Source organism: Rattus rattus, chromosome X, assembly GCF_011064425.1.
Source record: "Rattus rattus isolate New Zealand chromosome X, Rrattus_CSIRO_v1, whole genome shotgun sequence".
Taxonomy (NCBI): domain Eukaryota; kingdom Metazoa; phylum Chordata; class Mammalia; order Rodentia; family Muridae; genus Rattus; species Rattus rattus.
Window position 1 is genome coordinate 31526771 of NC_046172.1, and position 18968 is coordinate 31545738.

At 38.6% G+C, this 18968-nt stretch overlaps 1 protein-coding gene across 1 annotated transcript; it reads right to left on the reverse strand.

The window, feature by feature from the left end:
• Positions 1-11173: 11173 nt before the first annotated feature.
• LOC116887815 (cylicin-1-like) lies at positions 11174-18253 on the reverse strand. Its single transcript, XM_032889337.1, is given in 7 exon segments — positions 11174-11206; positions 13326-14731; positions 14734-14769; positions 14772-14985; positions 16000-16115; positions 17594-17634; positions 18249-18253. Coding segments are annotated over 7 exon segments (1851 nt in total).
• Between the last annotated feature and the right edge of the window lie 715 nt (positions 18254-18968).

Here is an 18968-nt window from a genome sequence, read left to right on the forward strand (position 1 = left end):
AATCTGTAGCTTTGCAGTATTGGAAAGTAGTTCAAACTTTAAGATTGGAACCTAGTGGGAAGCCTTTCATTCGCTATAGTTTCCCTGAGATGATAGCAGGATTCTAGACCTTTTCTCCATTTTAATAATGAAGAAGGATCTGGCTATTTTATTTTGTTTTCTTTTCCATATGTTAAGTTGAAAGATCCCCAAAGAGAGACCCTTACTCAAGTCTTGGGAAATCGTGGACCCCAGACACAGAGAGACCATTTTGGATGTAATAAGCAAAGGCGAGGTTTATTATGGAGATCTATTACGGAGATCTCCAGGCCGACACGTATCCCATGCAGGAGACAGAGGTGGCGACCCGGGCTTTTAGAAGCAAGGGGTTTTTATAGGGTGAGGAACAGGGGGATGGGGAGAGTTGGCTCAGCTATAAGTGATTGGCACATTCAAACATAGCAGTGAGATTACAACACAGCAGAAGAGTACGTGCTGACTGAAGCTTACAGGATTTTAGAAGCCAGGGGCTTATCAGGGTTTGAAGGACATCTGGTTAAAGTGTGACTCTGAGTAAGCTGGGGGAGATGCCCTCCTGTCAGATGGTTTATGAGTCAGTCCTGATAGCTTGGGCTGGTTCCTGTATGACTTTTTTTTATCTTTATGGTCTGTTAGTCCTACTGGCAGGGCGGGCCCGTCATGTTTGGACTTGCCTGGGCTTGTTTTTCACAGTGTTTAGCCCTGAGTCTGTGAATTTTGAAACTTAAACCTTAAATCTGTATAATTTTCCTTTCAAAGTGTAACAGGAATAAACAAAATGTGGCAAGGTCATCCATGAGATTGTTTCATTTTCATACAAACATAGAATTTGTATCAGAATGAAGGTTCAGTGAATGGAATAAAATATCACATCATTTTAGTCTGAGTAGCAAGCATTTGACAAATGTAGAACATGTCTCTATAAATCATCCTTTAAGTCTTATGAAATGTCAATTGCACATGAGCATGTCATTTACCAGCCCGCAGCTCTGCATGCCTTTGGGGAGGCCTGCTGCCACCTGGGACAATAATTCTCAGAGGCCTGCTATTCTCATAGTCTACCAGGACAGCCAGTATCAGAGATAAACAGAAGTTTAGGGGAAAGTGCAAGAACACAATCTACAAAAGCCAGTGAAATATGGCAGCATCAAAACCTAGTTCTCCTACTGCACAAACCCTGGATATTTTACACACTTGAAGAGCAAGACTATGACATTAAATCTCATCTCATAAAGATGATAGATGCCTTTAAAGAGGAAATAAATGAATCCCTTAAAGAAATACAAGAAAATACAGCCAAACAGATGAAGGAAATGAATAAAATTGTTCAAGACCTAAAAATGGAAATAGAAGCAATAAAGAAAGGCAACCATAAAGATGGAAAACCTAGGAAAGAGAACAGGAACTATAGGCACAACTATCACCAACAGAAAATAAGACAGAAGAGAATCTCAGGAGAAGACAGTACATTAGAATTGGGAGGGGTTAGGGGGCTGATGGACAGGAAACCAGGAAAGGGAATAACATTTGAAATGTAAATAAGAAATATCCAATTTTAAAAAAAGAAAATTAAAACAAAACCAAACAAGGAAACAAACAAAAAACAAAAAATAAAAAAAAGAAGAAATTGATGCATTGGTCAAAGAAAATGCCAAATCTATGGAGTTTCTAATGCAAATCATGCAGAAAATTTGGGACAGTATGAAAGACCAAACCTAAGAATAATAGGAATACAGAAGGGAGAAGATTACCAGTTCAAAGGCCTAGAAAGTATCTTCCCAAAAATCCTAGAAGAAAATATCTCTAACTTAAAGAAAGACATGGCTATAAATGTATATGAAATATACAGAATACCAAATAGATTGGAGAAGAAAAGAAAATCCTCTCACCACCTAATAAATACAACACTAAATGTATAGAATAATAAAAGATATTAGAAGATGCAAGTGAAAAAGGTGAACATGTAAAGGCAGACCTACCAGAAATATACCTCACTTCTCCACAGAGACTCTAAAAACCAGAAGATTGTGGACATATGTTTTGTAGATCATAAGAGATCACAGATATCAGCCCAGACTATTTTACCCAGCAAAAATTTCAATCACCATAGATGGAGAAACCAAGATATTCTATGTCAAAACCAAACTTAAACAATGTCTTTCTACTAATTCAGGATTACAGAGGAAACTAGAACAAAAACTCTGACATAAGGAGGGTGACTATATCCAAGAAAACACAAGAAATTAATCATCTCATAACAAACCCAAAAGAAGAAAGTCACAAACACATAATACTACCTCAAACAACAAAAAATTAACAGGAAATACCAATCTTTTTTAAATCTTTATTAACTTGAGTATTTCTTATTTACATTTCAATTGTTATTCCCTTCCCAGTTTCCAGGCCAACATCCCCCTAACCCCTCCCCTTCTCCTTCTCTATGGGTGTTCCCCTACACAGCCTCCCCCCATTAATGCCCTCCCACCAACAATCACGTTCACTGGGGGTTCAGTCTTGGCAGGACCAAGGGCTTCCCCTTCCACTGGTGATCTTACTAGGATATTCATTGCTATGTATGTAGTTGGAGTCCAGGGTCAGTCCATGTATAGTCTTTGGGTAGTGGCTTAGTTCCTGGAAGCTCTGGTTGGTTGGTATTGTTGTTCATATGGGGTCTCACGCCCCTTCAAACTCTTTCAGTCCTTTCTCTGATTCCTTCAACGGGGTTCCCATTCTCAGTTCAATGGTTTAATGATGGCATCTGCCTATGTATTTGTTGTATTCTGGCTGTGTCTCTCAGGAGAGATCTACATCCGGTTCCTGTCGGCCTGCACTTCTTTGCTTCATCCATCTTATCTAGTTTGGTGGCTGTATATATAAGGGCCACATGTGGGGCAGGCTCTGAATGGGCGTTCCTTCAGTCTCTGTTCTAAACTTTGCCTCCCTATTCCCTCCCAAGGGTATTCTTGTTCCAGTTTTAAAGGAGTAAAGCATCTGCATTTTGGTCATCCTTCTTGAGTTCCATGTGTTCTGTGCATTTAGTCTCATTCCAGCATTTGGGCTAATATCCACTTATCAATGAGTGCAATGAGGTCTTATAATATCTCCCAACATCAGTGGACTGAACTCCCCATAAAAAGACATAGGTAAACAGACTGGTTATGAAAGCAGGATCCAGCATTTTGCTGCATACAAGAAACACACCTCAGTGACAAAGAGAGACACTACCTCGGAATAAATGGCTGAAAAATATATTCCAAGCAAATGGACCCAAGATACAAACTTGAGTAGCCAATGCAACATCTAATAAAATAGGCTTTCAACCAAAATTTATCAAAAGAGATGGGGAAAGACACTTTATACCCATCACAGGAATAATCCACCAAGATAAGGTCTCAATTCTATGCCCCAAATACAAGGGTATCCAAATTCATAAAATAAACATTATTAAAGCTCAAATAACATATCGAAGTCCACAAAATAATAATGAGGGACCTCAACACCCCACTCTCCGCAATGGAGAGGCCATTGAAACAGAAATTAAACAGAGGAATAATGAAACTAATAGATGTTATGAACCAATTGAATCTAACCGATATCTACAGAACCTTTCACACAAAACCAAAAGAACATTCCTTTTTCTCAGCACCTCACAGTACACTCTTAAAAATTTACTATATATTCTGGTACAAAGCAAGCCTCAATAGATACAAGAAGATTGACGTCACCCCTTGAATCTTATCAGATTAACATGGATTAAGGCTTTATTTCAACAACAACAGAAACAACAGAAAGCCTACAAATTCCTGGAAACTGAACAACTGTCTACTTAATGATTACTTAGTAAGGGAGGAAATAAAGAAATGAAAGACTTTCTAGAATTCAATGAAAAAGAAGGTAGAGCATACCCAAATATATGGTACACAATGAAAGCAGTGCTAAGAGGAAAACTCATTGTACTAAGTGCCTTCATAAAAAAATCAGAGACATCCCATAAAGTAACTTAATAGCACACCTAAAAGCTCTAGAAGAAAAAGAAGAAAACACACCCAAGAGGAGTAGATGTCAGGAAATAGTCAATTTCAGGGCAGAAATCCATCAGTTAGAAACGGAGAACAATACAAAGAATCAACAAAACTGAGAGGTGGTCCTACGAGAAAAATCAACAAGATAGACAAACCCTTAGTCAAAATAACTAAAAGGCAGAGTCAGTATCCAAATTATCAAAATCAGAAATAAAATGGGGGATGCAATAATAGACACTGAAGAAATGAGAAAAATCATTAGGCTTTATTTCAAAAGCCTGTACTCCACAAAATTGAAAAATCTATGTGAAATAGATGATTTTTTTAGACAGATAACAATTACCAAAGTGAAGTCAAGATCAAGTAAACCATCTAATTAGCTTTATAATCCTTAAAGAAGAAAAGCAGTTATAAAAGGTCTCCAAACCAGAAAATTCCCAGAGCCAGATGGTTTTAGTGTAGAATTCTATCAGACATTCAAAGTAGAACTAACACCAATTTTCCTCAAATTACTCTACAAAATAGAAACAGAAAGAACATGGCTGAATTCATTCTATGAGGCCACAGTCACCATGATAACTAAACCACACAAAGACTCAAGAAAGAAAGAGGATTTCAGCCCAATTTCCCTTAAGAACATAAATGCAAAAATAATCAATAAAATTTTTGAAAACCAAATCCAAGAGAACATCAAAAACATCATTCAACCTGATCAACCAGGCTTCAATCCCAGGGAGGCCAGAATGATTGAACATATAAAAATCCATCAAATTAATCCACCATATAAACAAGGTGAAAGAAAAAACAAATCAGGTGATTATCTCATTAGATGCTGAAAAAGCCTCTTACAAACCCCAACACCCATTAATATTAACAGTCTTGAAAATACCAGGGATACAAGGCACATACCTAAACGTAATAATAGCAATATACAACAAGACAATACCCAATATCAAATTAAAGGAAGAAACACTTAAATGTATTCCATTAAGATCAGGGAGAAGATATAGGTTCCCACTCTCTCTGTAACTATTTCATATAATACTTGAAGTTCCAGCTAGAACAATAAGACAACAAAAGAGATCAAGGAAATACAAATTAGAAAGGAAGATCTTAGTCAAAGTATCACTATTCATAGATGATATGATAATATACATGTCACCCAAAAATTCTACCAGAGAACTCCTACAGCTAATAAACAACTTCAGCAAAGAGTCTAGATAAAAATTAACTCAAAGAAATCAGTAGCTTTCCATTACACAAATGATAAATAGGCTGAGAAAGAAATTAGTGAAATGACATCCTTCAGAACAGCTAAAAACAGCCAAGCAAGTGAAAGACCTGTATTCACATACAGGTATTCAAATACAATGGTAGTGGACAGTAGTAGACAGTGGTGGACAACGGTAGTGGATAGTGGTTGACAGTGGTGGACAATGGTAGTGGACAGTGTTGGACATTGGTAGTGGACAGCGTGGGACAATGGAGGGCAGTGGTGGTGGACAGTGTTTGATAATAGTAGTGGCCAGTAGTGTACAACAGTAGTGGACAGTTATGGCCAGTGGTGGACAACAGAAGTGGACAGAGGTGGACAATACTGGATAGTAGTGGACTGTGGGGGACAACAGTGGACAGTGGTGGACAGTGGTAAGCAGTAGTGGACAGTGGTGGACAACAGCGATGGATAGTGGTGAACAGTAGTGTACAACAGTAGCGGTCAGTGGTGAACAGTATTGACAACAGTAGTGGACAGTAGAGGACAGTGGTGCACAGTGATGGACAATGGTAGTGGACAGTGGTGGACAAAAGTGTGGATAGTAGTAGGACAGTGGTAGACAATGGTAGTGGACAGTAGTCGACAACAGTAGTGAGCAGTGTTGGACAATAGTAGTAGACAGTGGTAGAGGATAGTGTTGGACAATGGTAGTGGACAGTGGTGGAGAGTAATGTACAATGATAGTGAACAGTGGTGAACAACAGTAGTGAACAGCGGTGGTCAGTGGTTGACAACAGTAGTGGACAGCAGTGTACACCAGTAGTGGACAGTGGTAGTCAGTGGTGAACAACAGTACTTGACAGGCGTGGTCAGTGATGGACAGTGGTTGACATCAGTAGTAGACAGTATTGTAAAACAGTAGTGGACAGTGGTGGTCAGTGGTGGACAAGAGTAGTGGACAGTGGTGAATAGTGCTGGACAGTAGTGCACAGTGGGGGACAACAGTGGACAGTGGTGAACAGTGCTAGACAGTAGTGGACAGTAGTATACAACAGTAGTGGACAGTGGTGGTCAGTGGTGAACAGTGGTGGACAGTAGTGGACAGTGGTGAACAATGGTAGAGGACAGTGGGGACAGTAGTGGACAGTGGTGGACAACTGTACTGGACAGTGGTGGGTGGTGGTGGACAATGGTAGTGGACAGTGTTGGACAATCATAGTGGACAGTAGTGGACAGTGGTGGACAACCATATTGGACAGTGGTGGACAGTTGTGGACAATGGTAGTGGACAGTGGTGGAGAGTGGTGGATAGTAGTGGACAGTGGGGGAAAGTAGTGCACAGTGGTGGACAAATGTAGTGGACAGTGGTGGACAATGGTAGTGGACAGTGTGAGAGAGTAGTGGGCAGTGGTGGTCAGTGGTGGACAATGGTAGTGTACAGTGGTTGACAGTGGTGGACAACAGTGGACAGTGTTGGACATGGGTAGTGGACAGTGAGGGACAGTAGTGGTCAGTGGTGGACAATGGTAGTGGACATTGGTGGAGAACAGTAGTGGAAAGAAGGGGAAACAGTAGTGGAGAGTAGTGTACAACAGTAGTGGACAGTGGTAGACAGTAATATACAACAGTAGTGGTCAGTGGTGAACAATACTTGACAAGAGTAGTGGACAGTAAAGGACGGTGGTAGACAGTGATGAACAATGGTAGTGGACAGCGTTGGACAACAGTAGTGGACAGTGGTAGTGGACAGTGGTAGACAATATTAGTGGACAGTGACAACAGTAGGGTACAGTGTTGGACAACAGTAGTAGACAGTGGTAGTGGACAGTGTTGGACAATGGTAGTGGACAGTGGTGAGCCGTAATTTACAACGATGGTGAACACTGGTGGATAACAGGAGTGGACAGTGGTGGTCAGTGGTGGACAGTGTTTGACAACAGTAGTGGACAGAGGTGGACAACAGTAGTGGACAGAGGTGGCCAGTGGTGGACAACAGTAGAGGACAGAGGTGGACAGTGCTGGACAGTGCTGGATAGTAGTGGACTGTGGGGGACAACAGTGGACAGTGGTAGGCACTAGTGAACAGTATTGGAGAACAGTGATGGACAGTGGTGGACAGTAGTGTACAACAGAAGTGGTCAGTGTTGAACAGTAGTTGACAAGATTAGTGGACAGTAGAGGACAGTGGTGGAGAGTGATGGACAATGTTAGTGGACAGTGTTGGACAACAGTATTGGACTGGTAGTGGACAGTGGTAGACAAAGGTAGTGGACATTGGTTGAAAACAGTAGTGAACAGTGTTGGACAACAGTAGTAGACAGTGGTAGTGGACAGTGTTGGAAAATGGTAATGGTCAGTGGTGGACAGTAATGTACAGTGATAGTGAACAGTGGTGGACAACAGTAGTGGACAGTGGTGAATAGTGCTGGACAGTAGTGCACAGTGGAGGACAACATTGGACAGTGATGAACAGTGCTGGGCAGTGGTGGACAGTAGTGGACAACAGTAGTGGACAGTGGTAGTCAGTGATGGGCAGTAGTGGACAACAGTAGTGGATGGCAGTGGTCAGTGGTGAACAGTGGTGGACAGTAGTGGACAGTGGTGAAAAATTGTAGTGGAGAGTGGGGACAGTAGTGGACAGTGGTGGACAATTGTAGTGAACAGTGGTGGACAGTGTTAGACAATGGTAGTGGACAGTGGAACCGTGAATTTATAAATGATGGTGAACACTGGTGGATAACAGGGTGGATGGTGGTGGTCAGTGGTGGACAGTGTTTGACAACAGTAGTGGACAGTAGTGTACAACAGTAGAGGACAGAGGTGGACAGTGATGGGCAATGGTAGTGGACAGTGGTGTACAACAATAGTGGACAGTGTTGGTCACTGGTGGACAATAGTAGTGGACACTGGTGAACAGTGCTGGACAGTAGTACACAGTGGGGGACAACAATGGACAGTACTGGACAGTGGTGGACAACAGTGATGGACAGTGGTGGACAACAGTAGTGGACAGTTGTGGTCAGTGGTGAACAATGTTAGTGTACAGTGGGGGACAGTAGTGGACAGTGGTTGACAAATGTAGTGGACAGTGGTGGACGGTGGGGACAACGGTAGTGGACAGTGGTTGACAGTGGTGGACAACAGTAGTGGACAGTGTTGGACAATCATAGTGGAAAGTGGGGGACAGTAGTGGACAGTGTTGGACAGTGGTGGACAATAGTAGTGGACAGTGGTGGAAAATGGTAGTGGACAGTGTTGGACAATGGTAGTGGACAGTAGTGTACACCAGTAGTGGACAGTGGTAGTCAGTGGTGAACAACAGTACTTGACGGGGTTGTCAGTGATGGACAGTGGTTGACAACAGTAGTGGACAGTAGTGTACAATAGTAGTGGATAGTGGTGGTCAGTGGTGGACAACAGTAGTGGACAGTGCTGAACAGTGCTGGACGGTAGTGCACAGTGGGGGACAACAGTGGAAGTGGTGAGCAATGCTGGACAGTAGTGGACAGTGATGGACAAGTGATGGACAGTGGTGGACAACAGTAGTGGACTGCGGTGGTCAGTGGTGGACAATGGTAGTGGACAGAGGCTGACAGTGGTGGACAACAATAGTTTACAGTGGTAAAAATTCATGGTGGACAATGAGGGACAGTAGTGGACAGTGGTGGACAACAGTATTGAACCGTGGTGGACAACAGTAGTGAACAGTGGTGGACAAACATATTGGAAAATAGGGGACAACAGTAGTGGACAGTGGTGGTCAGTGGTGAACAGTGGTGAACAATGATAGTGGACAGTGGGTGACAACAGTAGTTGAGAGTAGTGTACATCAGTAGTGGACAGTAGTAGTCAGTGGTGAACAATACTTGACAGGGGTGGTCAGTGATGGACAGTGGTTGACAACAGTAGTGGACAGTAGTGTACAACATTAGTGGACAGTAGTGGTCAATGGACAAAAGTGGATAGTAGTAGACAAAAATAGTGGACAGTGATGAACAGTGCTGGATAGTAGTGCACAGTGAGGGACAACAGTGGACAGTGGTGAACAGTGCTGTACAGTAGTGGGCAGTGATGGACAACAGTGACAGACAGTGGTGGACAGTAGTGGACAACGGTAGTGGACAATGGTTGACAGTGGTGGACAACAGTAGTGGACAGTGGTGAACAATGGTAGTGGACAGTGAGGGACAGTAGTGGACAGTGGTGGACAACAGAAAACTGGAAATAGTTCTACCTCAATACACATCTATACCACTCTTGGACATATACACAAAATATGACCCACTATACTACAGGGACACTTGCTCAACTATGTTCATAGCAACTTTTTTGTAATAGCCAGAAACTGGAAACAACCTAGATTTCCCTCCACTGAAGAATGGCTAAAGAAAATATTGTGCATCTATACAATGGGATACTATTTAGCTAATAAAAACAAAGATAGGGATTTTTTAGAAAAATGGATGGAACTTGAGAATATCAAATTGAGTGAGGTAACCCAGACCCCAAAGGACGTGCTTGGTGCTCATTTATAAGTGGATATTACCCATAAAATACAGGATCTTCATGCTACATTCTACAGACTTAAAGAAGCTAAACAAGAAGAAAGGCCCAAGCAAGGATGGCTGAGTCTCACTTAGAACTCGGGTTAAAATAGTCATAGGAGACAGGTGGAGCAAGGGGAAAGCAGAGGTTATTGAGGAAGGGAATGGGGGGTTCAGCATCAGGTGTGAGGTGGGACATGAGAGATGGCCAGATGACCATGAGAAGGAATGGAAATATGCAACTGACAGGAGTGGGGAGCTGGGGGGGCATCTTAAGAATGTGACAGAGATCAATGATAGGGGCAGTGCCCAAGAATCAATGAGTGTGACATTAGGTGTTACTCATTGTGTTGGGGATATGGACCCTGAAGAAGACATCTTCTATAGCTAGGCAGGAACTCTGATGAAGCACTCGGGACACAAACCCACCCCAAAACATTCAACCCAGAATGTATACTGCCTATAATAAATGCAGGTATAGGGGATGGAGCAGAGACTGAGGAATTGCCAAGCAATAACTGGCCCAACTAGTGACCCATCTTGTGGGCAAGCACCAATACCTGACTTTATTAATGATACTACATTATGCTTTCAGACAGGAGTTTAGAAAGGCTGCCCTCTGAGAGGCTCTACCCAGCATCTGACACAGAGGGATGCAGAGACCCACAGCCAAGCAGTAGATGGAGCTTGGGGACTCATGTGAAAGAGTTACAGAGAGGACTGAGGGCCCCGAAGTGATAGTAACTCCACAGAAAGACCAACAGAGTTAACTAACTTAAATCTTTGGAGCTCTTAGAGACCGAACCATCAACCAAAGAGCATACAGGGGCTGGGTTGAGGCCCCAGGCACATATACAGCAGATGAGCAGCCCGGTGTTCATGTGGGTCCCTCAAAAAGCAGAGCAAGGACTGTCCATAAAAGCTGTTTCTTGTTCATGTGAGCAAGGACTGTCTCTAAAATCTGTTGCTTATCTGTAGAATCTGTTCCCCGACTGGGTTGTCTTGTTTGGTTTCAGCGGAAGAGGATGCTCCTAACCTTGTAGAGACATGATGTGCCAGAGTGGGGGCATGGGAGGAAGTAGTCTATGATCAGGGGACTACAACAGGTTAGGTCAGTGATAGGGATGTAAGATGCATAAATTAATTAGTTAATGGTGAAAAAACCATATGATACACAAACAAACACACAAATACATATGTACACAAATGCACACACTAAACACACATTAATACACATGCACACATAACACTGGCTCACAGCTTTTGATATTTGGATGCTGGTCTTTATTATAGTTCCACAGAAGCAGAGCGGCTAGTTTGAAAGTAGTTTGCTTCCCTAAGGCCATTCTGTGAAATCTAGGACTCAGCATTCTTCAGAGCAGCTTATGAATCCACTCCACTCCAGGCTGAAGGATAAAGTTGAAAGATGGAAATAAAAAGAAAGGGTCATTAATTAGAAAGAATGCCTGATATGATAAAGATTATAACCAAACACATAGTATTGTAGATTGAGGAGAACTTGGATTGTTTCTAAAGGCTGTCCCTCCCTGAACTCCACCAAAGATCTGTAATTTTGATGCCTTTGAAGATAGAGTTCAGTGGTACACACATCAACCCCTTAGGTACACCTAATGGCACTTAGGGAATAAATTACCAAATGCTAGTGTAGTTACAATTATTTTTGGTAACTACAACCTGCTAAAAGTCGCACTGTGTTATCACTAATGTTTTTATGATTGAAACTTTCAAATTTGAAAATACAACACTAATTCTACAAGACTAATAACATTTTTTTACATGGTAAATTGCCATTTAGTCTTTCTACAAGTACACAGGTTTTTCCTCTTAGTTACAATGTCATAGTATTTTTTCTTTCTTTCTCTTAATTTATAGCCATCAAGTGAATATATGTATATTTGTATATACATATACATGTATAGGTGTATATGTGTGTTTACATAATAATTTCATGCTTTGATAACAATAATTATACAACTAATTTCAGAATTTTTCTGTTTTAATCTTTATAATTATGCATACTTTGATTTTCTTTCTATGAAATTTTTTAGCAATTTTTTTAAAGGTTTATTTATTTTATATGAATACACTGTAGCTGTCATCAAACGCACCAGAAGAGGGCATTGGATCCCATTACAGATGGTTGTGAGCCACCATGTGGTTGCTGGGAATTGAACTCAGCACCTTTAGAAGAGCAGTGAGTGCTCTTAAACACTGAGTTGAATCTACAGCGCCCTCCCTCCTTTTAAAAGATTTATTTATGTATTGGGTACTTTGTTTCCATGTATATCTTCAAACCAGAAGACAGCATCAAACAGGTGTGGGATGCCATGTGGGTGCTAGGAATTGAACTCAGAACCTTTGGAAAAGCAATGAGTGCTCTTAACCACTGAGTCATCTCTCCAGTCCGCAAATTTCCTAAATAATATTTTACTATGGCTCTTCTGACATATCCAAACTTGGTCCTAGATAAAAGTTAAGAGAATGCTAGAGAAGATGAGACAGATGAATAATGAATGATAAGGAAAAGGATATGTTTGATGCCTAACTGTAACTTGGATTGTCTTACATTTAGCATGACAGAGAGCCTCAGCTCTTAGTATGAACAAACAATGAACAAGGTAAAAGCAGAGGGAACAGGTTTGTAGCGTTTGTCTCAAATAAGTAACTGGGTAACACTTTATCCAAAGATTAGAAAAACCTAGAAAGAGATGACAAAATATATATCAGGAGTGCCTTCCAAAGTGATTTGTTATATTTATGTTCCTCAAATCCCCCTGGCTATTTAGAAAAGGGGAATGAAAGAACAAATCACTTAGATGAGAAATGTGGAAATTAGAAGTCAACAAAGTATTTATCCCCAAGAAGAGGACATTAACCTGAAAGGGATGGTTAGAAACCAAAGGAGATTTTATAACTTCTGAAAAGTTAATTTTGGTTTTCACTGTCAGTAAGAATCAGGGCTCCTTAAAACCTTTGTTTCAACTTGAATAGAATAAGAATTGTGTATTCCTGAATCTTGATATTCTTTTTATCTGTTGAGTGCACTTTGTTTAATTGAGACTTACTGCATTAAGCAATTTCCCAGAAAATGTCTTTATGCTTCATTTAAATGTTCCCATGGAGTTTTAATCATTTTTTAAAAATTGCTTTCCAAAAGTGTTGTATAGTTCACTATTTCTGTAAAATGACTAAAAGTAAGTAAAATGTTTACTTTAAGTCACAAACGACTTTCCCCTGCTCTAGTCAAAATAAGTATTTTTCTCTTGAAATTTAAGCATTTGTTTGGCAACTTGGTTAGGCTGTTTGGTTGGATTTTCATCTTTCTTGCCTCCAAGTTCCAAATTACTGTTAAATATTGAATAATGTTAAATATCAAATAAAATAAAATTATTGCCTAGATAACACACACACACACACACACACACACACACACACACACACTCAGACTTTTAAGCTGTCTCATTTCAAAAATCTGTCCTAAGTATTACATATTAGTAAACATACCAAAGGAGCATATTTTGGTTTTGGAGGCTGAAGTGGTTTCTTGCACTGACAGACACGTCTAGACTTAGGTGGTGCTTTAAAAGGCTCACACGGAGGGAAGGGTAATCTTTCTCTTGATGAAGGGATTCTACCACTCACAAATCTTTTCCCCTTGTCATCGAAAGTTGTCTTTTTAGATAATGTTCTGAATCCTTTCCTTGTTCCTGTCATTCCCCTCTTTGAGTCTGTAGATGAGACATCTGAATCATCAGTAGACTTTATAACTCTAAACTCTGATGAGTCTTCAGATTCAGTATCTGAGAGTCTTGAAATTTTTCTTCTGCCTCCCTTGGTAGATGTATCAGATGCTGAATCACTGCAACTCCCCGTGTCCTTTACTTTATCTTTCTTTCCCTTCTTTATTGCAAAATCAGAATCACTTTCAGTAGACACTGCATTCTTCTTTGATTCCTTCTTTTCTCCTTTCTTCGTAATTTTCTTATCCTTCTTTTCACCCTTTTTACCTGTTGAATCACCCTCAGATTCAGAATCAGCATCAGTAGACACTGTATCCTTAATAGGCTTCCTCCTCCCTTTATTTTCCTTCTTTTCATCTTTCTTGCCCCTCTTTGACGCTGCATCTGATTCAGAATCAGTAGACAATGCAGTCTTCGTGCCATCTTTCTTTGATTGTCTTTTTACTTTCTTTACCCCCTTTGAATCTACAGATCCACTACCAGAAGATGCTAAATCCCTTTTGCCTATACTCTTCTTTTCTTTATCTTTCTTTGAAGCCTTGGATCCCCCAGATTCACCACCAGTAGATTCTGCATCCTTCTTTTTCTTGGATTCCCTTTTCTTATCGGTTTTTGATTTTTTCTTTCCACCCTTGGAGTCAACAGATTCAGCATCGGTAGATTCTGAATCCTTCTTTGTCTTGGATTTTTTCTTTCCCTCTTTCTTTGCATCCTTTGAGTCTACAGAATCAATATCTGAGTCCTTTTCCTTTTTTCCACTCTTCTTGGAAGGCTTCTTTGCATTGTTCTGTGAGCAATTTGTCAACCATTCATCAAAATCTGTGGATTCAGCTCTGAACTCATTTAGATGCAACATTAAATCCATATTTGAGCTGTGTATACACTCTGATATCTCATCAGAATATTTATCAGTGCTATTCTTAGAGTCTGTATTAGGATTGTCCTTGCAACATGTGGTTGCATTATTGATCGCTTTCCTAATGAAATTCGTTGAATTTTTGTTGTCATTTCTCAAACCCATTTCCAAGGTTTCCTTAGAATTGCTGGATTCTAGATTTGTTTCTGATGTAGAATTTGACTTCTTAGGCAATTTACTTTTATGTGATGATTTTGATGGATTTTTTTCTGTATTGCCTAGTATTTCAGGTTTCCCATTGGTTATTGTTTTCATGGACTCAGATTTATTAGACATGAGCTTATTTTTCCCTGAATTTTGTCTTCAAAGTTTTTCTTTTTTTATCATCTTTGGGCTTTCTAGTCTCTGCCATTATATAATGGTTTTGAGGATTATCAAGATATTTGAATGGAGCCTGTATAGTAAAAGCTAGAGAAAAGGATGACTTTAAGAAAACTTCTCTTAAAAACCGGTCTATCCACACATGAGTTGGTTTTTGACCTTCCTCAATTTTCCTTTTCTCTCGTCTCTGAAAAAAATTGGAAAATGATGAAAAGAATATGTAAATGATAGATATTTTTTTTTTTTTTTTTTTCGAGGCTAGGGGACCGAACTCAGGGCCTTGCGCCATAGGGCAAGTGCTCTACCACTGAGCTAAATCCCCAACCCTGATAGATATATTTTCATTTGCAACATAAAAATGAAAATCAGTCCCCTATAAAAAGCATTTTTATTTCAAGATTGTGTGTGTATTTAACATTCCTAGTCTTCCATGTGTGTGTCTATGAGTGTGTGTGTGTGTGTGTGTGTGTGTGTATGACAGTAATTAATGAGTAATTAATGAAGGAAGGAAAAATGAAAGAGAGTAAGGAAGAGTATATGGGAAGTTTTGAAGTGAATAAATGGAAGGGGAGATGATGTAACTTTCTTTTTTTACAGTTTAATGCTTCAGTTAAAAACAAGTTGATAGGACTGGTGAGATCGCTAAGCATATAATAGTGCCTACTATATAATACTGGTGACCTGAATTGGATCCTGTAGTGGAAGAAGAGAAGCATCTTCTGAAAGATGTACTCTGAACAATTGTACACTCATGCCTGCACTCACTCAAACACCCATTTTATATATATATATATATATATATATATATATATATATACAGTAATAATAACAAATCAAGCAACGTCAAAATGATTTTATGGAAGTGAATAGTTATAACACAAGATTAAAATGTAACCAATACACAAATGTAGCACAGTAAGAATACTGTTTCAAAAGATAATACCAAAACACAGGAACATTTATGAAAGATGAGTACCTCTAATGAGTCTTGTCTTTCTAATAGTGATATGATGTAATTATAATCTCAGAAGTAAAAGAAAAAAGTTTAGTTTGAAACATGTGGGAATAATTTGTCCTATAGAGTCATAAATTTTAAGTTTTACTTCTGCATAGTAATACTCAAACTCTGTACCTCTTACTTGTGTTTATATATGCTGTCATTAGCATACATTTACTATAAAAATGATTTTTGTATACTTACAGGAACTGCAACTTCTAATTCTGAAGGTCCGGATCTCTTCTTCATATCTGGCATAGGTGTTTTGGGAAATGTCAAAGCAAAGTCTTCTTGATTCCATTTTTCCCTAGTTTGACGGACTGAGATGAGAAAATAACCAACATTTAGAAATAATAGCCAGACTCTTACATAAAAAAGCATTGTAAAGCAAGAACTATACTAATTAAGTGAAAGTAAGTTGTAATAAAATATAGCCCTTCTCCTTTCAGTGTATCTGAATAGCAATTAGGGAACATAAAAACCATTTTTCCAAGTTAGTATTGGCTTATGTTTAACATTCAATTTTTGTTTTCATATAAAAACAATTTTTACAAATAGTTGCTTAAATAATGATATTAAACTACTTTAATAAAACAAAAGAAATAAAATATAGACATACTTCAATTGTTTCTATTCAAATGCTTTCATTGCCTTTCCTGTCTTGATTTTTAATGTCATTTTGGTTAAGTGAGAGATGATATGATTAATACTTTTATGATTTCTTTAATTAATCGCATGACACTGAGCATGAAGTAACCAGTGAAAGTGATTATTTTCAAGGATGTCCCAGAATGTTTACTCCTCTGAATTTAATGGCATCACCAGCCACAGAAATTAGAAATTAGAGCTATATATACAAATTCTGTCTTCCGTTCTGTAAATTCTATAAGGATATAGACATATCTGAGGTTATTTATAAAAATCAGGAATATTAAACTATCTGGAAACTTTGACAAAAGAGGAATTTGGAACAACATTTCAGATAGATTTCCTAGACAGGAAGAGGATAATGAGAAATGTGATTGCTTTTTACATATATTTGAAGAGCTACTATATGTATAGTAATAATTATAGCATACTGTTAATAGTTAATGCTTTTATATTCTGGATTATATTATATACCTTCATAATTTTCAACCAAATCCTTGAAACTTCTTTTTGAATTAGATAATGACATTGCATAGCCTACAAACTTATAAAAATGACACACTGCCATGTGTTAAATTTCTTATTCTAAATCACAAAGCTAGTAAACAACCAAGTTAAGATTCATATACAATTTGACTTCAGAGTCAGTCCCTTAACTCAGGTATCATAACATTCCTTATAAGTTTGCTGACTAATATATGCCACTGTAGGCAGATTTTAGTTTAACGCACTAAGTTGACCTCTGTAAACTTGCAGCTTCTCAACAAATGGATTATTTGCTAACTAGTCTCACTGCTTTAATTTTTATTGCCCTTTTTATATTAAGTTTTTAATTGTGAACTTTGAGCACAAGGGGAGCTTGTGAGAGTAAGCATGATTTCTATGTGAGAAGAAAGAACAAACTAAATGCTTCTTGTGTCAGAAATGTTTTTGCACATGCATCAATATATATATATATATATATATATATATATATACCTACATGTATGCATGCATGTGTGTGTTTGTGTATGTACAAAAGCAGGTGTCAAAACTGAAATAAATTCAGGACACTTTTTATCTTACCACATTTAGTAGGGGGTAAAAGTCATTTGTTGATTCGGGTTTTAGAAATGTAAATATAAATAAATTTCAAAGAACAAATTCTTACTCAAACTGTAATCGTCATGTGTTGCAGTATTTATTTCTTGCCTGTAAAAGATAAAAAAAAATGTAAGCTGAATTTGTACAATGGTTAATTATTATTATGCATTATTCTTTCAGTACCAACGCTTTGATATGTTTAGTGTATTCTCTTATTGTTAAATTCTTTAATTTAAAATAAAATAAACCAAAATAACAAGATATAATTAATTTTGAATCCAAACTATTTATACTTCCTAAATACCCAGAAAAGGCCTGATACCCAGAAAATATCAAGTCTATTATCATCATTGAGTAAATACTATCTTAATAAAGCTTTAAAGATACTCATAGACAATTGCAGAAGAGAGAGCAAAAAGATTGTAAGAACCAGAGGATCCAGGAGTTAGCTGTGATATAGTGTCTTCTATAAGTGTCAGGGAAAGTATGCCCAAGAAATCTCAGCAACATGGCTGCCCAAAGGAGATATGAACTATGACAATACCAGTTATCACGCCAACACAGATGAGGAGAATCTCATGGGGTCTTACCCCTAGATGATTAGTAACAGACAATTAATGACTGCTGAGAAAGCAAGAATTAGTGTTTGCCAGGGATGCGCCCCTAAATTGTATAGTCAATATTAAGTTTTCAGCCTTAAAACCTATACACACAAGTAATACTGCATAACGTCAGCAGATTATATATTTATTCATATATCATATGTAATAATAATAATTACAGAAAAGGAGGCCACAAATTTGAGAGGGAATAGGGAGCATGGAGAGAGTTGGAAGGTCTTGGAAGGAGGAGGTGGAGTATTTCTATTGTCATGATAAAATACCATGACCAAAAGCAATGTGGGGAGAAAAACTTTATTTCATCTTACAATTTACAGTCCATCAGTCAGGAAAGTCAAAGTAGATAGTCAAGGCAGGATCCTGGAGACAGAAACTGAGGTCATGGGAAAGTCCTGCTTACTAGGTGCATACATACTCAGAATGGTATGCTTAGTCTGCTTTCTTAGATGATCCCAAGGTCAGGAGTTTCACTGTCCCACTCCCCTAAGATAACTCACACAACCACCGTACACACTTGACTATAGGCAAATCTTATAAAGATATTTTCTGAACTGAGAGTCTCTCTTCCCAAATGGCTCTTTAAATTGTGTCAAGTTGACATAAGGGTAGCCAGCACAGGGAGAAATAATACAGTACACATGTATGAAAATATTAAAAATAAATTATAAAATATACATAATTCAGAGGCTTTCGACAAGAAGCAAATACAGAATTGATTAGGAATATTTGAAGAAGCATAAGCCTAGTTTAAATTATGAATCACAATTCCTCGATTTTGTTAATCAAATCTCCATTTAAAGACTTAGGTATTAAGCTCTATAC